This window comes from Leucoraja erinacea, chromosome 10 (genome assembly GCF_028641065.1).
Source record: "Leucoraja erinacea ecotype New England chromosome 10, Leri_hhj_1, whole genome shotgun sequence".
NCBI classification, from domain to species: Eukaryota; Metazoa; Chordata; class Chondrichthyes; order Rajiformes; family Rajidae; genus Leucoraja; species Leucoraja erinaceus.
The window spans coordinates 36,048,506-36,073,273 of record NC_073386.1 but is presented as its reverse complement, the minus strand read 5'-3'; the positions used below and the strand labels follow the sequence as shown (position 1 = coordinate 36,073,273).

The following is a 24,768-nucleotide window of genomic DNA, read 5'->3' as shown; positions in this document are numbered from 1 at the left end:
TGCCACTTACAGCAGTGATTTTTGGCCATCTTACTCAGAGCCCCCTTCCACTGTGCAGGACAAGAGGATTTTTCCCATCGATGAAAAATAAAAGACTTATTAATGTTTAGAAAATGTTGAGATTCTCTCTCCTGAAGGCCACGCCCCTTCCGGAGGGACTATGAAACCCGGAAGTATGGAGGTGCCTTGGTTCTCTGCAAGATTGGGTGTGAGAAGTCGCCACTCTCTGTCTGAGCTGTGAATAACACTGAACACATGTCTACTAAACTGTGAGTGGTTTTACAGACCTGTCAGTGCCCTCAATGTGGTTTGAAAACGTAGTTTGAAAATGCAAAATTTGTTTTGGTTTGAAAATGCGAAAGCTGTGTTGCCTTTGGTTTTAAAATGCTAAAGCTGTGTTGCCTTTAGCATTTTCAAACCAAAGGCAACACAGCTTTACCATGTTGAAACCAAAGGCAACACAGTTTCTGCATTTTCAAGCTGTGTTGCCTTTGGTTTGAAAATGCTAAAGCTTCCTTGCCTTTTGTTTGAAAATGCTAAAACTGCCTGTCTTATTAAAGTTGCCTTGCCCAATTAAAGTTGCCTTGCCTAATTAAAGTTGCCTAGCCTAATTAAAGTTGCCTTGCCTTCTATATAATTAAAAGTCTAATCTTGAGCACTTCCTGTTTGCGCTTTATATTGATTTTAGAAAATAACTCTACCACATACAGCTGTGATTTTTGACCATCTTACTCAGAGTCCCCCTCCGCTCATCAGATGCCGAGGAATTTTCCCATCGATGAAAAATAAAAGAATTATTAGTGTTTAAAAAATGTTGAGATTCTCTCTCCTGTCAATCAGGCAACGAAGGACACACGCCCCTTTTGGTGGGAGGAGGAGGGACTATAAAACCCATGGGCGTGGCTCAGATTCTGCAAGATGGGGGAGAGAGAGGTCATGACTCGCTGAAACTGCACTTGAATTTGGTGGCCTTGCACCCTGCTTGAAGTGGTATGAAACTGCATTTGAATTTGCTTAAAATGGAATTTCAATAAATAGCCATGTCAACTGCCAGCCCACCAGCCGTGAGTGAGTGAGCTGCCAACACAACAGGCTTGAGTGACTGAGCCGCAAGCCCATGTCCACACTAGCACTCTGTAAACCAGTCCCTTCAGCCCACAACACCCATACTACCCCCCCCCCCCCCCCCCAATGGGTCCCATTTAGTCTAGTATTTAGAATAAATCTGATTTAAACCAACCGCTTTTGTCTTGATCTGCCAAAACGTGCTCTTTTCACAGGGAGTCATTTTTACCAGAAAAATAGGGCCTGCTATTGAATATGAAGATGTGAAGAAGTGCCTAGATGCTGTGCACATTTAACTACACAACCTGTAGTGGAAACCCTGCAGTTACGTAACATCGGCAATGAGATTACAATTTGGGACAGTGTTACTTAAGGGCCTGTCCCACTTGGCCATCATTTGCGCGCCATTCACGAGACCTGGTAGTTGTGGGTAGCACGTTGGTGGCATGTGGGTAGCGCGGGACGGGCGCATGGAGTGACGTGGAGGAGTGTGGAGTTGTGTGCGGTATCACGCAGCGCTCCAGGATTTCGTTCTGCACAAAATCATCGCGCGCCACTGGCCTGTCGCATAAATGATGGCCAAGTGGGACACCCTGGCACGGCGCAATGTCTCACCTCCAACAGCAGCAGAAGCAGGCAAGCGATCGCCGAGCTCGGCCTGGGGCTCATGGCCGTTGCGGACCCGGATCTACCCCCACTCCTACTCCCAGAGCGGGGCCAAGACGATTGGAGATAGACACAAAATGCAGGAGTAACTCAGCGGAACTGACAGCATCTCTGGAGAGAAGCAATGGGTGACGTTTCGGGTCAAGACCCTTTTTCAGACTGAAGACCCGAAACATCAACCATTCCTTCTCTCCAGAGATGCTGCCAGTCCCGCTGAGTTACTCCTGCATTTTGTCTCTATCTTCAAATGAAGTCACGCGCTCCAGACGGCTGTGCGGACTCATGATGACGTGATGACACGCGTCAGTCACTACCAGCCTGTCGCATAAGTGACGGCCAAGTGGGACAGGCCGTTAAGTGAGTTTCTGTCAAGAACTACATTTCTGAGGAGCAATTAGTAAATTCCATTGCACTACTCCTTTCTTCAACATATTTTCAGTCTTGTTTGCTTGATGATGCCTATTATAGGTCTCAAGGTGAATTATTTAAGATTCTTGCTGCTTAGCTTGCCTTGGATAATTAATACTCTCATTCTCTCACATTTTGTACAGCTTGTACTGTGTGAAAACACAAAACAATTATAGAAATGGAAAATCACAGATGTATATCTTAGAAAAGGGCCTTTTGGCTCAATGTCCTTTATGCTCATCCACACCAAACCTATTTCTCTGCATTAGGAATGTATCCTTTGTCTTATTTACTTCAGTGTCTGCCTAATTGCCTCTTTAAAATGGTAATTGTATCTGTTTGCACCACCTCCTCAGGCAGCATATTCTAGGCCTCAACCACATCGATGTCATAATGATGAAGGCAAACCAACACCTCTACATTCTTAGAAGTTTAAAGAGATTCAGCATTTTTCCAAATACTTCAACAAACATGGCAGCACAGTTGTGCAGCATAGCCAACACAGTGGTACAGTAGTAGATTTGCTGCGTTACAGTGCCAGACACCTGGGTTGGATCCTGACTCCAAGTGCTGTCCTTCCGGAGTTTGCAAGCTCTCCCTGTGACCGCATGGGGTTTTTCCGGGTGTTCTGGTTTCCTCCCACATCCCAAAGATGTGTAGGTTTGCAGATTAATATACCTCTGTAAAAAAATGTGCCCGGTGTGTCGTTTAGTTTAGTTTAGTGTCACATGTACTGAGGTACAGTGAAAATCTTTTTTTGTTGTGTGCTATCCTGTCAGCGTAAAGACTATACATGATTACAATTGTTCACAGTGTACAGATACAGGATAAAGGGAATAACATTAGTGGAAGAGAGAGTGGATTAGAAAGTAGGACAACATAGAACTCATGTGAATGGGTGATCGATGGTCAGGGTGGACTCGATGGGCCAAACTGCCTGTTTCCATGCAGTATCTCTAAAATTAATGCAGAACAGTGTGTCCCAATCTGAGCTGTCCCAGTTTAATTTAGGTTGTCAACTGCATTTGACTTTAATAATTACGCGCATGGCAGAATTGTTTTCTTTAAATTTATGAGGAGTGACAGCGAATACTGAGGTTAATTTTCACCTTCACGGGTAGTAATATAACTAAGCTGATTGACCACCATCATGGAGCTCATTCGATTTTCATCGTGTGTGAGCTTATTTAATGTAATCATCTTGGCCACATTAATTGTGCAGGTTGTGAAGGTGAGAATCACCTCCAATCTAAATTCCAGCACAATTTAATAAAACCAGTTACATGTCCTCAGTGAATTTGAATTAAAAATTATTCCTGACATATACCATTCAACTTCTTTTAAGCTGAGGTCAGAAACCAGGACAAATCAATTCTGATTAATTTTTAATATAAGCAATCTGACACAAGCCTTTTACCAATACTGCACCCTCATATCAAAATACTTTCACATTCATCTCTTAAAAATGTGCAATTAATCTGTTCATTGTTAATGAACTTGACTCCGTAAAGTCTGCTGTGAGGATAATGGTTCTCATTAAATAAGTGCCTGCTCAACTTTATCTTCCCAGAACCAACAGTTCAAAGGTTGGTGAAATGGTTTTGCAGAATTTTTTTTAATCTTTACCTCATGAATGTAAGTTGGAATTTTGCTTCCTGATCATATCTACCATTGGCATAATCACAGGCCTCATTTTGGGCAACATGGATTAATTGATCTATAACTTAACTTCAGTCTTAATCATGGAGCATTTTGCTCTCATTGAGGTAATGAAACCTTCATCTCCAAGTGCAGTTGAAGACAAAATACTACTGAATTACTATTAAAACACAAACTGTTTGTGTTACAGTATTACACCTGCATAAATGCTCAACCGAGAAAACCAAGCCCAAAGTCAAAGTCATCTAAACTACCGACACACACTTATGCTATAGGACAAACACACAAGCCAAATGTTTAACCATGAAACCTAATCCTAATGCCAGATGAGAATCAAAAATACCTTTACACAGTATACAGTGCACTGTAAATATAGAACGAGTTAACCACTGAAAAACCAATAATTGATCACAGGCAAAAAAATAATGAGAATGAATTTGAAAACATCTTTAGACAAGTCTCCACATCCTTTCTTTGATCTTCAATTGATTTATATAAAAAACTGTTTGCAGGAATGTTCAAAAGAATTGTAAGGTGGGAAGATATCTGCGGGCAGATTTTATGCCATCCTTCGCAAATGTCAACCATCAATTATTTCTATTTTTGAGTAAAACTGAGCCAGTGAAGAAGATCTTAAAGAAATTCAAGTGGAACGAAGGCAAAGGAAAACTCTCTTATCCTTCTAAGGCAGGCAACGCAACAAGGGGATCAGAATTAGCACCTGTCACATACATTCAAATTAGCTTGGTCTTAGTGTGAAAATAATGCATGCAAAATAACACATTTCTATTGATGCAGCAGGAATTCTTGGCAGGTTGAAAGAGTCGGGCTACAGTATCTGTTGTCGGGGAAAGAATAATGTGGGCTAATAACTGGTAAATAGGGATGTGGATTGTGCTAATGTGGTGATAGGGAACCGGAGACAAAGCCTAAAAAGTATTAACATGGAACACAGCAGTGATGACATCCAAGTTTCAGGAACTTCATTGATTATGTTATAATGTGCACCCATCGTTGTAACAGAAAATTGAATCGACCATTCAACAAAGTTAGACTTCGGGATAGTCATTTTATTTTGTAATCAAGACCTAGCTTGTTGCACTGCTAATCTAGTTTCCATGTAATCTTGTCATCTGAGAATATAATAGCTGTACCAGAGTCATGCTCAGGAGATCAGCTTTGACTAGTCTCCTGGTACACATCAGTTTTAATATATTGCCCATTACTTCGAACACCCGCTCAGCGTGGCCTTTCCATTTCCTCCTACTGTATCAAACCAAACTCTTCAGAGTATGATGCTAATTCTATTGTGCCATTCATTTATATAACTGCAGTTGTTATGAAAACTTACGTTTATGTTCTTGACCACTATGCATTGGATCAATACTCTACTGTTTATCATTTAATGTTGAGGAGCACAGATTTTTAATAACAAAAAACCTTAATAACCTGGTATGTGTTTCAACAGAATTGGTCGCCGACCACAACGGATCAACCATCATAGAACATAAGACATAGAAAAGTACTGCACAGGAAAAGGCCCTTTGGCTCACAATAACTATGGCAAACATGATGTCAATCTAAATTAATCTTATCTGCCTGTACATGATCCATACTTCATTCCTTGCACATCCATCTATCTAAAACTCTCTTAAATGCTGCTTTCATATCTGCCACCTACACCACCCCCAACAGCATATTCCTTGCACTCCCCCAACCTCTGTGTAAAAGATTTGCCGCACACATCTCGTTTAAACTTTGCTCCTTTCTTTTTAAATCTATGCCCTCCAGTCTTTGACAATTCCACCTCGGGGGAAAAGGTTCAAACTATCTTTCCAATCTATGCCTCTCATACTTTTACATATTTCTATCGGGTCTCCCCTCAGCCACCGGTGCTCCAGAGAAAACAAGCCAAGTTGATCCAAGTTGTTATTCTTTCCTACATAAAAGGTTGGACCATCAATTCTTTTGAGAGACTTGATGACCTGCTGTTCATCATTTCACCTCAGAAACCAAGGGTAATCTGTCCATAATAGTAAGCTCAGAGTATGAGAATATCCTGTTCTGTATTTAGGCATCCAGGACATGTTCATAAGTTCATAAGTGATAGGTGCAGAGTTAGACCATTTGGCTCATCGCATCTACTCCGCCATCCAATCTTGGTTGATCTATCATTCCCTCTTAACCCCATTCTTCTGCCTTCTCCCCATTACCCTTCTCCCCATGTTCAGTGGTAGGAAGCTGGCATTATGCCTAAACTGCTGAATGATGGCCTCCTCAGGAAAATTATTAACTGTGCCAGATTGCAAGAGGGACTCGCATCAGGAGGTATCAAACCTTTTGAGTGATACAGTCGTTCAGTCGGAAATTTGAATTTTCAATCATACGGTGTTCATGTGAAAGCTGTGCATTTGAATTTTCATGCAGTAGTTGTATCTGTCAGTAGAGGCTTGGGCACATGGCCTTTCAATACGAAAAACAATAACACATTGACAACCATACTGTTTATGATCAATAAAAACATTTCAGAATATTACTCCAGTACAAATGTCACTCAGTCACTTAGCATTGAAATTCACTTCACTGACATTTGGTTCAAATGTTAGGAGCAGATTTTACCACTTTTCAAATAAGTTCAACCCTTTCCTTCCATGGCTAATGCTGATCTTATGACCCATAATGCTCCAAATGCCCTCTCTACAATAACGTTCCCCGTAGAATCACAATTCACCAATTTCAATCCACCAGTAAAATCAATACAAGGAACAAAACACCTTTTCAACAAAATAGAAACCCTTTTTTTTAAGTTCATCAAGATAGACAGACAATGATTTAAAATTTAAAAAGGGAAGTGAATATAATGGCTGACCATCACAGAAATGTGAAGGATCCGGAGTTCGTCCTCAGCCGAGTCCGACTCGGAGTAGATGGTTGGGATCAGGCCTGGCAAACGATGAGCGATATTCTGATGGTGGACGTGGAAAAGCAAGGTTCCATTTTCCAGCCATTGTTGCCTCCAGCGAACGTATGGAATCTCTTCGGTGTAGCCAGATATTTCTGCAAATAAAATAACAAATGTATGAATTCAAATTCCATTGAAGAAAGTGGTAAGTTCAAAGCATATTGAAAGCAATTTCAAATTTAATAATATAACAACACTTCACTAATGCAATAATATGTAATCTTTCCCCTGTACTCATGGTAACTTATTTATTGATTCAAACAAAGGAGAAGCTCGAAGCATCCCTGAACTTCAATTAAATTTCAATCAAAAAGAAGTAAAAGATATTGAACTTTCAAATTACAGAGTAGATGAGGTAAGAATTAATGGGCACTCGCATACTTCATTCCGCTCCTTGTCAACCCAAATCATGAAATAATAATGACTGGTTCGATTATCATGAATAATATCCCTATAATAGCAAGAAATATTTAATCATGGCAGTGCTTTTCATTGTGATAAGGAGAGCATTAGCCCTACACCCAAATCCATCAAGTGAATTACAGCTCCAAGCACATTTCTGGACTATGTATCAATCAACCAATTCATGTTTATATAATCACAACAATATCCCTCTATGCGGAGAATAGTATGGTTTCAGCATATTCTCTATTACAAGGTATAAAATCCACATCAAAATCATTAATAGATTAAATAAGTTAACTTCCATGTTTCAATTAGACTATAGATATGTACCTCTGACTCAATATTTGTGGATTCAGAGGTATCAGTTTGGCACAGATGTTAGTTTGGTGAATCTCTATCCCATGAAATATATACAAATTGTTTAATATAATAAGTAGAAATGTACAGTCCCGTGGGAGTCATTGTCTAAACATATAATAAAAGACCTGAAGGTACTTCATAAAGGAATTGAGAGCACGAGAGCATTCAGAGGACTGTGGATTCCAGATGAAAAGAGAATAAGGAAACCTTCTCTTCACTGTATACATACAAACATGTATTATATGTGTTAAAGTAGTTTCATGACAATGACTTTACAGAAGACATTTGGCAGTACAGTGACACAGCTGGCAGAGCTACTGGCTCACAACACCAGAGACTCCAGTTTGATCCTGACCTCAGATGCTGTCTGCCTGGAGTTTATGTGTTCCCCCTGTGACCATGTGGGTTTCCACCAGGTGCTCTGGTTTCCTCCCATGTCCCAAAGATGTGCAGGTTTGTAGGTTAATTGGTCTCTGTAAAATTGCCCATAGTGTGTAGGGAGTGGATGAGAAATCATAGAACTAGTGTGTACGGGTGATCGATGGTCGGTGTCGACAATGTGGGCCGAAGGGCCTGTTTCCATGCTGTATCTCTAAACTAAATTAAACATTGCATTGATTCAAAACTGGAAAAGAATCTGAACAATGGGAGTATGTTCAAACTATTACTGCATCTGAAAAAAGTCAATAGTTTGATCGACAAGAGTTTTCATCCATGCAGAATGGGAGAATTAAACAAAACTCAGCAATCCATAATAACAGAGCAAAAATTCAATGGTCAATTATGCACTCCTCATCTCAACCAGAGGCGCATGCTGGTAATTTGTTGAACTGGCAGCTGAGAGAAGAGAAGGTAAGCTACTTTGTGATGCCCTACAGTCTATTAGTCAGGCACCATGAAAATAACAAAGCTTGTATGAAAATAACAAGCACTTGTGCAAGGTACAGTATTTGCATAAACAGCCATTTGAGCAATCTACCCTCGAGGACAAAATGGTAGAAAATTGGTGAGCAAGAAAAGACTAAAATGATGAACAGTCATTGACAAAATGGTCAGATTAATGACCATGGACCCATTTTCGATGTCAGCAAGTAGAAATGTAGAAACAAAGAACTGCAGATGCTGATTTACAAAAAAAGACACAAAGTGCAGGAATAGCTCAGCGGGTCAGGCAGCATCTCTGGAGAACATAAATTGATGACATTTCTGGATGGGACACTCCTTCAAACTGATTCCGTTGAGTTACTTCAGCACCTTGTGAATCAATCTGATGAAATGTCCCGATCTAAAACGTCACCTATCCATGTTCTCCAGAGAAGTTGCTTGACCTGCTGAGTTTCGACAACACTTTGTCTGCTGCAATGTCAGCAAATTGGTTGTATCTTTCTAACTATTTCTCATGAAGTAAAACCCAAATTAGCCTTTGAACTATGTTACATAATGTATTGTGCAAAATACATGGCGCTGGAGTAACTCATCTGCTCAGGCAGCATCTGTGGAGGGAATGGATAGGCTTTGTTTCAGGTCGGGACCCTACTTTAGACTAGGAGGGGGAGCACTAAGAGTGGGTCTCATAGAACTCCCTTTGGAGAGAGGAGAACTTCTTCAAAGTGGGCATACTTGGAGGAGATTTTGCAGTGGAGTGTTAGAATGGAGGCACAAGAAACTGCAGATGCTTGAATTTTGAGCAAAATGCAAAGTGCTGGAGAAACTCAGCAGGCCAGGCAGCATCTGTGTGGAAGGAATTGATACGCAATATTTTGGGTCAAGATTCTTTTTCAGATGTAATGTTGAAACTACTAACCAGCTCCGTACTAAAATGAAATTCCATTTTGTGAATAATTTTTGGATTTGGTCAGAGTATACTTGGATCGATGTTCACATTTTCAGATCTATTAAATAACATAGTGAAGAAAGCTTATACCTTGTGAAGAGTTCATTATAAATTAGGATTTATTACAAGAATGAGGTTGTGCCAACTCTTGTACCGCAACACAGTGAATATTGATTTACTGATGGATACTGACTTTCAATGATAAGTAACAAAAGTGCTGGAGAAACTCAGTGGATGCAGCAGCATCTATGGAGCGACGGAAATAGGCAACGTTTCGGGCCGATACTCTTCTTCAGACTGATGTAGGGTGGTGGCTGGGGGGGGGGAGAAGAAAGGAAAAAGGAAGAGGAGGAGCCCGAGGGCTGTGGGAGAGCTGAGAAGGGGAGGAGACAGCAAAGGCTACCGGAAATTGGTGAATTCAATGTTTATGCCGCTAGGGTGCAGACTGCCCAAGCGGAATATGAGGTGTTGCTCCACCAATTTCTAGTGGTACTCACTCTGGCCATGGAGGAGGCCCAGGACAGATAGTTAGGATTTGGAATGGGAGGGGGAGTTGAAATGCTGAGCCACCGGGAGATCAGGTTGGTTAATGCGGACTGAGTGGAGGTGTTCGGCGAAACGATTGCCAAGCCTACGCTTGGTCTCACCGATGTAGATCAGCTGACATCTAGAGTAGCGGATGCAATAGATGAGTTTGGAGGAGATGCAGGTGAACCTCTGTCGCACCTGGAATGACTGCTTGGGTACTTGAACGGAGTTGAGGGGGGAGATAAAGCGACAGGTGTAGCACCTCTTGCTGTTGCAAGGGAAAGTGATTGGGGAGGGGGTGGTGTGAGAGGGAAGGGAAGAATTGATTAGGGAGTTACGGAGGGAGTGGTGTTCTTTGCAGAAAGCAGACGGGGGGGGGGGGGGGGGGGGAGATGGAAAGATGTGGCGAGTGGTGGGGGTCAGGTTGGAGGGGGCGAAACTGACAGAGGACTATTTGTTGTATGTGACGGCTGGTGGGGTGAAAGGTGAGGACTAGGGCGACTCTGCCCTTGTTACGGGTGGAGGGATGGGGAGAGAGAACAGCGTTATGGGGTATGGAAGAGACCCTGGTGAGAGCCTCATCTATAGTAGGGGAGGAAGGGAACCCCTGTTCCCTGAAGAATGAGGACATTTCCGATGCTCTGGTGTGGAACACCTCATCCTGGGAGCAGATGCGGCGTAGACCGACAAATAGGGAGTAGGGGATGGAGTCCTTACAGGAAGCAGGGTGGGAAGAAGAGTAGCCTAGATAGCCACGGGAGTCAGTGGGTTTATAGTGGATGTTGGTCAGAAGTCTATCACCTGCGATGGAGATAGTGAGGTCAAGAAAAGATTGGGAAGTGTCGGAAATGGTCCAGGTGTATTTGAGTGCCGGAAGGAAGTTAGTGGTGAAGCAGATGAAGTCAGTCAGTTGTGTGTGGGTGCAGGAGGTAGCGCCAAAGCAATCATCGATATAGCAGAGGTAGAGGTCGGGGATGGGGCCCTGGTACGTCTCGAACAAGGATTGTTCGACGTACCCGACAAAGAGGCAAGCATAGCTGGGGCCGATGCGCGTGCCCATAGCTATGTACAGCTATGATGATAAGTAGTTTATTTTTCTTAACAAATTGAATAAAGAGATATGCAGTCTTTTAATCTTCAATAGATAGCTTGAAATCAAACAGTTCTGAAGGGACAGTTTAGCTTTTAGTTTAGTTTAGTTTAGAGATACGGCATGAAAACAGGCCCTTTGCCACTGAATCTACGCCGACCAGCGATTGCTGTACACTAGTTTTATCCTACACATTAGGGACAATTTGCAGAAGCCAATTAACTTACAAACATGCACATCTTTGTAATGTGGAAGGAAAACAGGAGCACTTGGAGGAAACCCACATGGTCACAGGGAGAATATACAAACTGCATACAGACAGCACCCATAGTCAGGATCGAACACGGGTCTCTGGCACTGTAAGGGAGCAACTCTACCACTGTGCTACTGTGCTGTCCTGGTCAGTTTCAATGATCAAGTTAGGTGAGCTCAGTCAGAACAGTAATCTAGTCTTCCTTTATTATCATAACATAAAAATAAGAAAAACACCTATTTGGGCCATCACAATCATGTTGACTCCCAGGGAACCAATTTCATTTATCCCATTACCTTCTCCTAATTTACCTGTATACATGCAGCTCATGACAGATATAGCAGTTATCAGACTACTCTCTCAATAAACTAGGGTACTGTACAATCCATCTCTAACCCAATGGACATTGGACATCGTTTATGAAAAACATGTGCTTCGATGCTTGAAACTATATTCTGCAATTTGTATTTTCCCCTTTGCTTAACCTATTGTACATGAATTTGACTTGATTGTATTTATGTATAGCAGTATCTGATCTGATCGGATAGAATGCAAAACATATCTTTTCACTATATCTCGATTCACATGACAAGAATAAACCTAAACTAAACTTGAAAACAATAGGTTTTACATCTTTTAGTTTAGTTGAGTTTATTATTGTCATGTATACCGAGGTACAGTGAAATGCTTTTGTTTGCATGCTATCAAGTCAAAGAAAAGACTATCTATGAATACAATCTGCAAATTGAGTCAGGATGGAAATTGTTGTAAATTGGTGTAAATTCAAATAACCATCATTGATTGATTAAATTGAGCTTATTATTTGTCTTTTGCTTCAAGGACTGGGGTTCAAATCAAACTCTAAGTAATGGAATGTAATTATTTTCTGCAAAGCTGCCAAAATGCAGAGGAACATTGGGTGAAACCAGTTTGTACTTCACAGATACATTACTTTGTGACCTTCGTTGTGTGGATTTTACATTCGGATTGATCAAACGTTGAAGTACACCTGCCATCAGCTCCTGAAAAGCTGTCAACACAGTGAAGAAAGCTCAAGGCCAAATAACAAATCAGTTGTTAGCACCTAAAAGGCAATTCCTGGCAGAATATTTGCTCCACGTTGAACCTCAGTTGCTGAACAATATCCTTTTAAGTCTGAACCATCATAATTCCTTCCTGTACCGCCGCTCTCAGAAAAAGCAAAGAAGGTTCCAGGAAAGATACTAAAAGCTGGAGTAACTCAGTGGGTCAGGCAGCATCCCTGGAGATCATGGACAGGTGACGATTGGGTCAGGACCCTTCTTCAGACTGGGAACCCGAACTGAAACATTGCCCATCCAAGTTCTCCGAGGATGCTGCCTCATCTGCTGAGTTACTCCAGCCATTTGTGTCTTTCCTTGGTAAACCAGCATCTGCACTTCCTTGTTTCCACAATGTAGGATTAATTTGCACTGATTTGTAAAGATGTCCGCATTATAAACTATTTGTTTTGCACATAATAGAGGAATATAAACCAGAATTTAGTGCTTTTAGATTGGCATTATTTAAAAAAATTAAACAGTAAAACTGCTATTTAATTTTCAAAACAAATTATTTGGTTTATTTTCTTGATTTCAGAACATAATCCTGATTTCAAGTTTTCATAATTTTTCATGTCATTAGTTATAATTTTTCATAATTACTACACTCAAAGAAAGGAATTGTATTAAATGCCAGCATTATAATTTTACAATCACTAGGTTACACTCAATTAATTAAAGAAAAATACTAACTTTGAGGCAAGCATCATTAATTGTGATTATTGACAAAAAATGCAAAGCAGAATTATTGCTTCTAAAAATGCCAACAAACCAATATCTGAATGAATGAATAAATTAATATGTTTATTGTCATTGCACAATACTGTGCAACAAAATTCCATTACATCTCCTCTGGTTAAAAAAATAATTTAAAAAAAATACAAATATGACAGCCATTGACACATATGTACACTTATTAGTAAAATAATAAATGTATTTAAAAAGAATTCAAAAGAATTTGGCGGCATTTCTTGGAATTACATTTTGCTTCCCCAGTGTTCTCTGTTGGAATTAAGCTCTTTTATCGCACATGGGTAGAAACTATTTCAGAGACCTGAATCGCCTCCCAGAGGGTATCAGAGTGAAAAGGTGGTTGGCAGGGTGGGATGTGTCCTGCTTGATATTTGTGGCCCGGCGCAAGCATCGGGCCCTGTATATATCATCCAAGGAGGGCAGTTGGGCGTTTGTAATGCTCCGTACAGTTTTTATAATTCCCTGCAGCGCCCTCCTCTCAGCCACAGTATAGCTGGCAAACCACACCACGATTCCATAGGAGAGGATACTTTCCACGGCGCATCGGTTGAAGGACAGCAGCAGCGGCTGTGAGATGTTTGCTCTCTGCAGAGACCTCCGGAAATACAGTCGCTGATGTGACTTCTTCACGAGAGTGACGGTGTTCATTTGCCATTTAAGGTCCTGGGAGATGTTTATTCCCAGGAACTTAAAACCAGTGACTCTCTTCACCATGTCTCCTGTAAGGGAGCAGGTTCCTCTCTCCTCTTCCTCCTGAAGTCAACGACCAGTTCTTTTGTCTTTGATGAGTACCAGGTTGTTTTTGGTACACCAGACGGTCAGTTTTTGGACTTCATCCCTGTAGGCAGACTCGTCGTTGTTGTTTATCAGTCCCACCACAGTCGTGTCGTCCGCAAACTTGATGATCCTGTTTGTACTGTGTGTTGGTATACAGTCATAAGTGTATATTGTATACAAGATGGGACTCAGCACACAACCTTGTGGCGCTCCTGTGCTGAGCGTCAGGACTGGGGAGTAATTGGACCCCATCCTGACAGTCTGTGGGCGGTCTGTTAAAAAATCCTTAATCCATCCGCATGTGTTTGCATTAACACCCAGATCAGACGGTTTGTCCACCATTCTGCTGGGGATGATGGTATTAAATGCAGAACTAAAATCTACAAATAACATCCTCACATATGAGCCAGGACGCTCCAGATGTGTCAGTGCAGAATGTAGAGCTATGTTGATGGCATCCTCCATTGACCTATTAGCTCTATATGCAAACTGATGCTGATCCAGGGTGGATGGGTGTGAGGACTTAATGTGGGCCAGGACCAGCCGTTCAAAACACTTTATCACCGTTGAAGTGAGAGCAACAGGTCTATAGTCATTCAAGCTGGTAATGGATTTTTTTTGGGTACAGGCACAATGGTAGCAGTCTTAAAGCATTTAGGGACAGTGCACGTTGACAGAGAGAGGTTAAAGATGTCACTAAAAACCCCCGCTAACTGGTCTGCACAGTCCCGCAATACTCTCCCTGGGATGCCATCTGGGCCAGCAGTCTTCCTGGGGTTGACCCTGCGGAGTGTTCTTCTGACGTCCTCCGTACTCACAGTGAGTGGCACAGTGAGTGCCAGGTGGTCAGTGCTGGGTGCGCTGCAGGTGCAGGCTCCGCCTCATTCAGCTCAAAACGGGCGAAAAAGTGGTTGAGCTCCTCAGCTAGCGAGTTGTTACTGCTGCTGATGATCGGCCCCCTCTTGCCCTTGTAGTTTGCGAGTTGCTGAATGCCCTGCCAGACACGCCGAGGGTCCCTCTCGTTAAAATACCCCTCTAACCTTCTTCCATAGGCTGTCTTTGCCTCTTTAATGGCTCTCTTTAGTTTAGATCTGGCAGTGCTGTACAATTCATCACTGCCAGATCTAAAGGCTGAGTTGCGTTCCCTCAGCAGTTTCCTGACATCCCTGGTCATCCATGGTTTGTTGTTTGGATAGCACCTGACCTCCCTGTCGACAGTGACGTTGTTGATACAGTTCTGTATATAGAACATGACTGTGGATGTGTATTCTTGTATGTCCTGGTTTGCAAACAGGTCCCACTCGGTGCGCTCAAAACAGTCCTGAAGTTGGGCGGCAGCGCCCTCGGGCCAAGTCTTTATGTTTCTCACACTGGGCTTGGTTCTCATAATGAGAGGTCTGTATGCCGGGGTGAGAAAGAGTGATAGATGGTCAGACTGGCCGAGGTGCGGGAGAGAGGAGTCTTTGTATCCATCCCTAATGTTGCTGTACACGTGATCCAGTGTATTTTGACCTCTCGTCGGACACGTGACATGCTGGTGGAATTTAGGGAGGACAGTTTTTAGATTAGCCTTGTTGAAGTCTCCAGCCACAATGAAAATCCCATCAGGGTGCGCAGTCTGTAGTTTGTTGATTGATGCTAGCAGGGTGTTCAGTGCTAGCTTGACGTTGGCACTTGGTGGAATATAAACAGCCAGAATAACGACAGCTGTGAACTCCAGCGGCAGGTAGAAGGGTAGACATTTCAATGTAATAAACTCCATGTCTGGTGAACAATGTCTCTCGACAACGTTTACATTTGTACACCATTTGTCATAGGAGTAAATACATAGCCCCCCTCCTCTGCTCTTACCGGAGTCACTGCTCCTGTCGGCCCAGTGTGCTGTGTGACCTACCAGACTGATGGCCTCGTCCGGGATCCCAGCGTGAAGCCAGGTCTCAGTTACCACCATAATCGAGCAGGTTTGCACAGTTGTGTTTTCTTCATTGATCAGTTCCAGCTCGTCCATCTTGTTGCTGAGCGATCGGGCGTTCGTCAAAAAGATGCTGGGTAGCGCTGGTCTGTAAGGAGCTTCCTTTAGCCTAGCGTGAATGCCGGCTCGACAACCGCGCTTCTGCCGCCTCCGTCTGTGCCGCCTCCCGCACTGTCTGTTCGGTAAGGTAATCCACTCGGACTCCGCTGGGCGGGTGATTTCTGGCGGGATATAATCGTTGTGGGAGCTTCTTGCGAACTCTAGTTCGCTACACAGCGTCCCAATCCTTAGAAGGTCCTGCCGGTTGTATTGTGAGTTGCAGGTCCACAGACAAACGGACAAAACAGACAAAAACAACAACATCCACACGGGGGAGAGCAAAGCCGCTGCATTCAGGTGCGCCGCCATTTTCCAAGAGAGAGTATCTGTTTATACTTTCACAAAATCATGGATAGCTATCACACACCAAACAGTCCATTTAATCCACAATATCCGCAATAATCATCAGCTACCTATTTGCACTAAACCTACATTAACTCAAATTTTTATTTTTGTTTAGTAAGGGTGGCAACAGTTATGGGAATTAGGCAGGAGTGGGAATGATAGATCACCACGATTGAATGACGAAGACTCGAATAGCCTAGTTCTACTTCTCTGACATGATCTTTATTCATCTAACAGCCTAAAAACAGGTCCCAACCTAAAACATCAACTGTCCATTACTTCCAAAGATGTTGCCTTAGTCACGGAGTTCCACCAACATAATGTGGTTTTGCTCAAGTTTCCAACATCTGCAGTTCCTGGTTTCTTTTTAAGCACTTACCCCAAAATTCTCTTACTTGCCTACACACTGAGAAAATTAATAGTACTAGATAATGTAGCAATCTGCACATACTTCATTTTTAGTTTTATTACACACTAGGGGACTACAAACCTGCATGTCTTTGAAATGTGGGAGGAAACCAGAACACCTGGAGAAAACCCACACGGTCACAGAGAGAACGTACAAACTCTGTACACACAGCACCTGTAATCAGGATTGAACCTGGGCCTCTATTGCTGTAAGGCAACAACTTTACTGTTGCACCCCTGTGATGCCCTATTATGTCACTGTGCTGCCTTTTACAGCACTCTTTGCCACTTTAAGATGTGGTATGAGTACGGTTCCACTCGTTGCGCAATGGTGTAAATAAAACAACAAAGTAGAACGAAAAAGACCACATGAGATCCAAATATTTTCTACAACCTATTGCTCATACAAATACATTGAGCTGTAATAAACAACGGTCAATCCAAACCAAAAACTACGTACTTAGGCCAATTCACAATTTTACCTGAACCAATTAACCTACATACCTGTACATCTTTGGAGTGTGGGAGGAAACCGGAGCACCCGAAGAAAACCCACGCAGTCACAGGGAGAACGTACAAACTCTGAACGGACAGCACCCATAGTCAGGATCAAACCTTTGTCTCTGGTGCTGTAAGGATGCAACTTTACCCCTGTTCCACTATGCCGTCCTTAGCAACAATGGACTTTTTCTGTAAAAATGATGCACTACAATGCTAAGAACTATATTTTGGACTCTGTATCTTTCCTTTTGCTGTAATTATTGGACTTGAGTTTGGCTTGATTGTATTTATATATAGTGTTATCTGATCTGAATAGCATGCAAAACAAAGCTTCTCACTGTACCTCAGTAAATGTGACAATAACAAACTGTATCGGAAAGAAGTGCAGATGTTGGTTTAAATCGAAGATAGACACAAAGTGCTGGAGTATCTCAGCGAGACAGGCAACATCTCTGGAGAGAAGGAATGGGTGGTGTTTTGGGTCGGGACCCTTCTTCAAACTAATAATTCAGAATAATATAAAATAAACCTGCCTTCTTTTCGCTGTGTGCTCTATTGCAAACGGTTTATTTGGAATATTATTAGATTTTTTTGCAAAGCTTGCTACTGGTAAGTTGTTTCTACTGGGTACAATCCCCTTTAAAATACATTAATATCATCATTTTAAGCACTGGCATGTTGCAATATTTTTTTAAAGCTGAATTAGATTAATATCCTATTGCTTCAGTTAAATCTGTAAGAACAGAATGGACAATGGGATGTGTTTTAATTATTCACTTCTGGGGAATTGGGTTCAATACAGTCACAATGATGGGATGAAAACCTTTCATCACGTTCCCTCCACAACATCAATCCAATATGTCTGAACTTCATCAAGTTAAAAATCGAATTCACTCTTCCCTGCCTGGAGTTTATGAATTTAGTCTGTCCCAAGATGGTCTCGGAAACATTTTAAATCGGTGGAAGTCAATACCAATAATTTGGCAGAAGATGCTGAAAATTTTCAGCATGGAACAAAGCAAATTTACTAGCTTGGATCTGGAAACAATATGAAACATTATTAGATATATGTTTAACTCTGGGAATACTCGGCTATAGACTATAAAGTTATACTTCGTACAAGAAATGAACGGTTCAAAAGAAGGGTAGTGTTCAAATATTGGGACAGGTTCCTTTTGGTCTGACTAGTTCAATATTCTAAAACCTAAGAAGTGCTGATGCTTAGAAATTAATAAAAACTTGCAGGAAATATTCAGCAGGTCAGGCAACATCTGTGGAGGGAGAAGCACATAGATTACCAACTTTAGTAAAAGATCATTGACCTGAATGGCCTATTACTATAGCTTCTCAAACACTATACTATTCAATCAGGTTTAAATTGCATAGATTTTCATATGATCTGAACAAGTAAAATATGGCATGATCCTTTTATTGTTCAATGTAAATTGGTTTTTTTTATTAAGATAGACTGTAATTGTGCCTCACATTTCAAGTCAACTGATTTTGAAACAGTCATTTAAATTGTAAGTGGAGAATGTGGCCATTGTTCAGAGATGGATTTCTCGAGATTACTCTTGGGATTGACCGTGGTGTGGGTTAATTCTGGCTCGATACCCTGCCACCGTCAGTAGATTTATTCCAGCAATTTGCACAATGTGTTCATTGCATGGTCTTGCCGATGGGTTCTTGCTATGTTAAAGTCTCATCTCTTTACAAGCCATCTATTCCCACAAGATTACCTGTGCTTCCATGAGGAATTCAGTTATTGGTGACTGTAGGCAGTTGTTAGTGAGAGATTTAATGATGGTATCTCAATGGAAGGAAAATAGATTCTTCACCCTCCCTGCCCTCACCTAGCGACATCTGCCCATCAATCTTTATCCCTCCTCAGCCCACCAATTACCTATTCTCCCCCACCACCTTGTTCTTTAATCCTGCTACCTCCCCTCTTCAATCTCAATCCTGATGCTGGATTAACCTACAACATTGGTAATTCCTCCCACCTCCCGACAACAGATGCTGCCTGATCCACTGAATATCTCCAGCAGTTTATTTTTTGCTCCAGATTCCAGCATCTCCAGTCTTTTCTCTCTCTGCCGAACCTTATCTTGTTGCATATGCTCATTCCCAGGCAACTTTGATATGTAATTGAACAAATGATGTTTGTTTTATCAACATATGTTGCGAGATATTTATATATGCAGTAACAAAGTTTTTCCTGTATTGTTATGCATGGAGTTTCATTGTCTGCTGTGATTCAGAACCTAACAGTTGTGTTTCCCAACCACTGTTAAACATAATGCTCTTGTAGGTCATCACACAGCATCTGTCAGCATCTGTTCTTAGTTTGCTTTGCCCTTGTGCATTTAGGTCTTTTAAATTATCCTATGTTGCCAAATGCAAAAGGATTGCAGTGCACGTGGAGGTTGGTTTAGTTCTGAGATACAGCATGGAAACAGACCCTTTGACCCACCGAGTGCACACCCACCATTGATCACCTGTTCACACACGAGTTGTACACAGTCCATGCATATAGGGACAATTTTAAAGAGGCCAATTAACCTACAACCTTCGGGATGTGGGAGGAAACAGGAAACACATGCAGTGTCAGGGAAAATGTGCAGACACCATACAGCCAAGGTCAGGATCAAACCCGGGTCTCTGAAGCTGTGAGACAGTGGTTCTACCAGCCGTGCCACAGTGCCGCCATTTTGTGATTCACAAGGAATTTTGTGATCCACCATTTATCTTCCAAAACAGATTAAGGATTGTGAAATTAACTGGGAAATGATGAAGGAGGACTTGTAATTGTGGAGTGGACAGATATGCTGCCTAACCCACTAAGTTCTCCATTACATTGTGTTGTCTTTCAAGTCATTGAGTTTATTGTGAAAAGCACGAGTAAACTGAGATACAGAAATAATGCAAATCTTGCTTGCAGCAACATCACAGGCACATAGACTTAGACAATGCAAAACACATAAATTATACATAAATTATGTATCAATATTAATTTGAAAGAAAGCAGCCAGTACAAAAGAAAAGACATTCGTGAAAAAAAAATCTTAAAACCCCTCTAATTGTTTTGACAGGTACATGGATAGGAAAGGTTTAGTGATATGAGCCAAATGTGGGCATGGAACTAATGTAATTGGAAAATCCTGGTTGGCATTGGCTAAATGTGCTGAAGGGCCTGTTGCCATGCTATGTATGACTATGACTAACTGTTGTAGTTGTGGATGCAGATTTCAGATGTAAAAGATCGGAACATATATTCCTGCGTGCAGTTTGCAAAATGTCCCCTCCTCTGGCACCATGTTATAGAATTGTATATTATTACAAACCTCTTGTAAATCCAACAAATGGAGTGCTGCCATCAGTCAGAAACGTTTCGAATGATTTAGTTTAACCAGTCATCTGTGCCTAAAAAATTAAAAGGGAGCTCTAATCACTTTACTGTAACGTTGACAGTTAAATGTTTTCCGCCTAATTTATGAGTAAAGATCAAGCTCATTTTCTGTCTGCTTCACCCCTCAATTTTAATCATCACTATGGGTTCTCCTGTAGATAATAATTATTCCCTGTAACATGCTGAGCCAATTATTAAGGGGTACAATTTAATAATCCACCAAGGATACTATCCAGCTGATCGAGGACATCAAGTATCCACTTTTAGAAACATCTTGTATTGACTGGCTGCAGATGTTTGCTCAAGAATATCTTAATTGCCCGGCCTCTTGTGCAACCTTGGGGAAGATAGGAACTTGCGACCTTTTCTTAAAGGTTGCAGCACCCAATGTGTTTGAGTTACAAAAAATCCTCCAAGCAAACAAAGCATTTCAACAGCCAACTTGCATAAAATTGCACAGCCATGAGAAGAATACACTTATCACAGTTAGAGCTATTTGCTTCCCACTGACTCTCAGTGCAAGAAAATAATGGACGTAAATTCTACTGATGCTCCATACATACAAAAACATTTTCACGCCAGCTGATTTGATTCTTTAGCTGTTCAAGTACGAATTCCCATTGAGAGACAAGAAGAAACAATTAACCATTTCCCCATGTACACTTCACGCTGCCTCAGCAAGGCCAGCAGCATAATCAAGGATGAGTCTCACCCCAGACATTCCCTTTTCTTCCCTCTCCCATCAGGCAAGAGGTACAGAAGTGTGACAATGCACACCTCCAGATTCAAGGACAGTTTCTTCCCAGCTGTAATCAGGCAATTGATCCATCCTATCACAAACTAAAGAGCAGTCTTGAGCAACCATCTACCTCTTTTTGAGACCCTCGGAATATCTTTAATCGGACTTTACTGGACTTTATCATGCACTAAATGTTGGTCCCTTTATCCTGCATCTGTACACTGTGAATGACTTGATTGTAATCATTTACAGTATTTACGCTAACTGGATAGTATGCACCAAAAAACCGTTTCACTGTACATTGGTGCACATGACAAAAAACTAAACTAAACCAATCAAAGTTTTATTGCTTCTGATTTACATGCCTTAAGGGCCTGTCCCACATAGGCTATTTTTTAGGGGACTCCAGGCGACTAGGCTGTCACCACATGGTCGCCGGGGTGTCACCTGTATGGCCGTGAGTAGTCTCCTCAGTCGCCCAAAAAGTGTAGCGTCTTTCTAGTCACAGCTACATTTTCAACATGTTCAAAAGTTTTGGCAACAGTGGGTTGACGCTAATGGGCGCAGCTTGACTTCTCCTGACGTAGGTGCTGTCGTAGGTTGTCTCCAGGTGACGTAGGTTGTCGCCGGTGCTGACCGGTGAATTGCGTTGGCGACTACCTACTTCAACCCACGTCAACCGGCGACAGGTACCAGTGTTTTCAGTTGTCTTCAGTTGTCGCCGACAGGGTCGTTGCTTGTCGTAGCTTGTTGGGGGTGGATGTTCCCGTCCACCGGCTGCAGACCCGGTGGACGGGAACATCGGGAGCTCGCAGGTCCCTGGTGGGAGACCGCTTTTTCTAGCTCCGCAACGGCGACTTCTCTCGCTGGAATCACGGGTTTAAGGTCATGGAGCCGCGGCCTAACATCGCCCGGCATGGCTTAATTGGCCTCAGGACTTACCATCGCCCGCCAGGGGCTTTAACATCGGAGCCCCAGTTTGCCTCGACACTGCAGTTGGACTGCTGGACCGCGGGAGAAGGAACAAAGGGAAGAGATAAAGACTTTGCCTTCCACCACAGTGAGGAGATGTTGGAGACTCGCTGTGATGGATGTTTATGTAAAACTGTGTTAAGTGTGGGTCTTGGATTGTGTTGTAAACTGTAGAAATGATATTTTGTTCAAACCTAGGTTTGAATGACAATAAATTGCATTCTATTCTATGTAGATTGACTTTGATTGTCATAGGTTGTCGTAGGTGTGGTCGTAGGTTGACGTCCTAATGGGTCGCCGGTAGTTGGTAGCTTGATGTTGACTAGGTGGTGGGTTGTCATAGACATTGTCATAGGGGGGGTCCATTCGCCGGTTTATCGGCGACCTGCTACGACTATGACAATCGCTGGCAGTCGCTTAAAAAATCGCCTAAGTGGGACAGGCCCTTTACTGTTACTGCAGTCTCGAAATTAACTCCACTAAGACAAAGAGTTTGTGATTATTGCCAATCAATCTTCACAATTATCTTGTGAGGATCCCCAGTCTATAAGCTCCCATGTCTTGATGACAAGATATTGTGCAATCGTAACGTCTGCCTCGTTGCAGAGAGGGTGCTGAATGCCCTTTCAACCATCAGGCAGATTTAAAACCCTCTCCAGTCTGGTGAAGTTGGTATCTGCGATACAGGTAATCGGTACCTTAATCACAGATCTCAGCTTCACTAGCCTTCATAGATTTTTATATCTGCCGTATCTACTGTATCCGCTCTTTGAGGTGTGGACTCCTATATACCGGCAAGACCAAGCACAGATTGGGTGGCTGTTTAACTGAACAGCACTCAATGATAAGCAATCTCCCAGTTGCCAAACATTTTAACTCCTCTTCCCATTCCCATATGGATCTTTCTGTACTGGGTCTCCTCCACTGTCAGAGTGAGGCTACACACAAATTGGAGGAACAGCACCTCATATTTCGCTTGGGCAGCTTACAACCCAGTGACATGAATATTGATTTTTCTAAATTCAAGTGACCCTTGCAATCACTCTCTCTCGATCGCTCCCCCACCCTCATCCTCTTGCTAATTTCACCATTTGTATTCCTTCTATCACCTTGTCCCAAACCCACAATGAACTATTGTGGGGTCAATTGTTCCTGAGTCACCGATGCAGGCTCTGTTTTGTTCTGCTTCCCATACCTCTAGCTTCCCGCTACCGAACTCTCAATCTGATGAAGGGTCTCGACCTGAAACATCACCTATTTTTTTTCTCCAGAGATGCTGCTTGACCCGCTGAGTTACTCCAGCACTGTGTCTATCTACCATGATACTTGTTTTGTTTTCGTTTTAGTTTAGAGATACAACATGGAAGCAGTCCCTTTGGCACACAGACTCTGCGCCGACATCGATCACCGATTCGCACTAGTTCTATGTTAAACCACTTTTGCACCCACTCCCTATACACTTGGGGTAATTTATACAGGATAATTAAGCTAGAAACCCTAGTCATCTTTGGGATATGAGAGGAAACCGTAATACCTGCAGAAAAATCACATGGACAATGTGTAAACTGCACACAGACTGCACCCGAGGTCAGGATATCTGGTGCTGTGAGACAGCAGCTCTACAAGCTACACCACAGTGTCACCTCAACTGAGTCACTGTGCCGATTCAGCTGGCTGTTAAAGCGTTTGAAAACTTTGAATGTTGCTGAATGTCTCTGCTCTTTGAAAACATTCCAAAACATTGAAAAACAATAAAAAAATGTATCCAGGCTACAAAAAAAAATCTTTAAAATTACCACAATCAAAACTCCTTATAACAAATAAATGAGAACAATAAAAGAAAACCCCTATGCCTTTGTACCCATTTCCTCTCCATACATATGACTGAAGGTGCTGTTAGTTTCTGCAAGATTTTCTGGTGCAATATTGCTGAGGAACTGTTTTGAGTTTCATTCTCTTTGAGGAGTCCAATGTGGGCAATTATCCCTACATTGTACCGTAAACAGCTGACAGAAGGTTTAAGACTAGACTTTAGAGATACAGTGCGGAAAAAGGCCCTTCGACCCACCAAGTCTATGCCAATCAGCAATCATCCCGTGCACGACACACTAGGGACAATTTACAATTTTTAAAGAAAGCCAATTAACCTACAAACCTGTACGTCTTTGGAATGTGGGAGGAAACTGGAGCACCTGGAGAAAAGCCACACAGTCACAGGGAGAACGTACAAACTCCATACAGAGTTGTTAAGAAACTATGTCGGCCTGTCGACATATCCCTTCGAAATCTGAGCCAGCATCATTGTTCGGTTAGCAAGTTTAGCTGATGAATGAGAATTTGTTTTGGTTGTCGATAAATAATTAAACGTTGTAATTAAAGCTGTCAAAAACTCTCCCTATCCACAACTTCAAGGCCAGTTTGTTTCTCTTTAGATTGCACTCAACTATGTACAAATACCAAGGTCACTGTGTTAATTGGTGAGAC

The 24,768-nt window shown here is 42.1% G+C and overlaps 1 protein-coding gene across 1 annotated transcript in view; it reads right to left on the bottom strand.

The window, feature by feature from the left end:
• Window positions 1-24,768, bottom strand: part of astn1 (astrotactin 1) — a 1,772,582-nt gene that overhangs the window by 1,413,829 nt on the left and 333,985 nt on the right. The window contains exon 2 of the mRNA XM_055641960.1: window positions 6,668-6,855. Coding sequence (XP_055497935.1) covers window positions 6,668-6,855 — 188 coding nt within the window. The remainder of the gene's footprint in view (window positions 1-6,667; window positions 6,856-24,768) is intronic.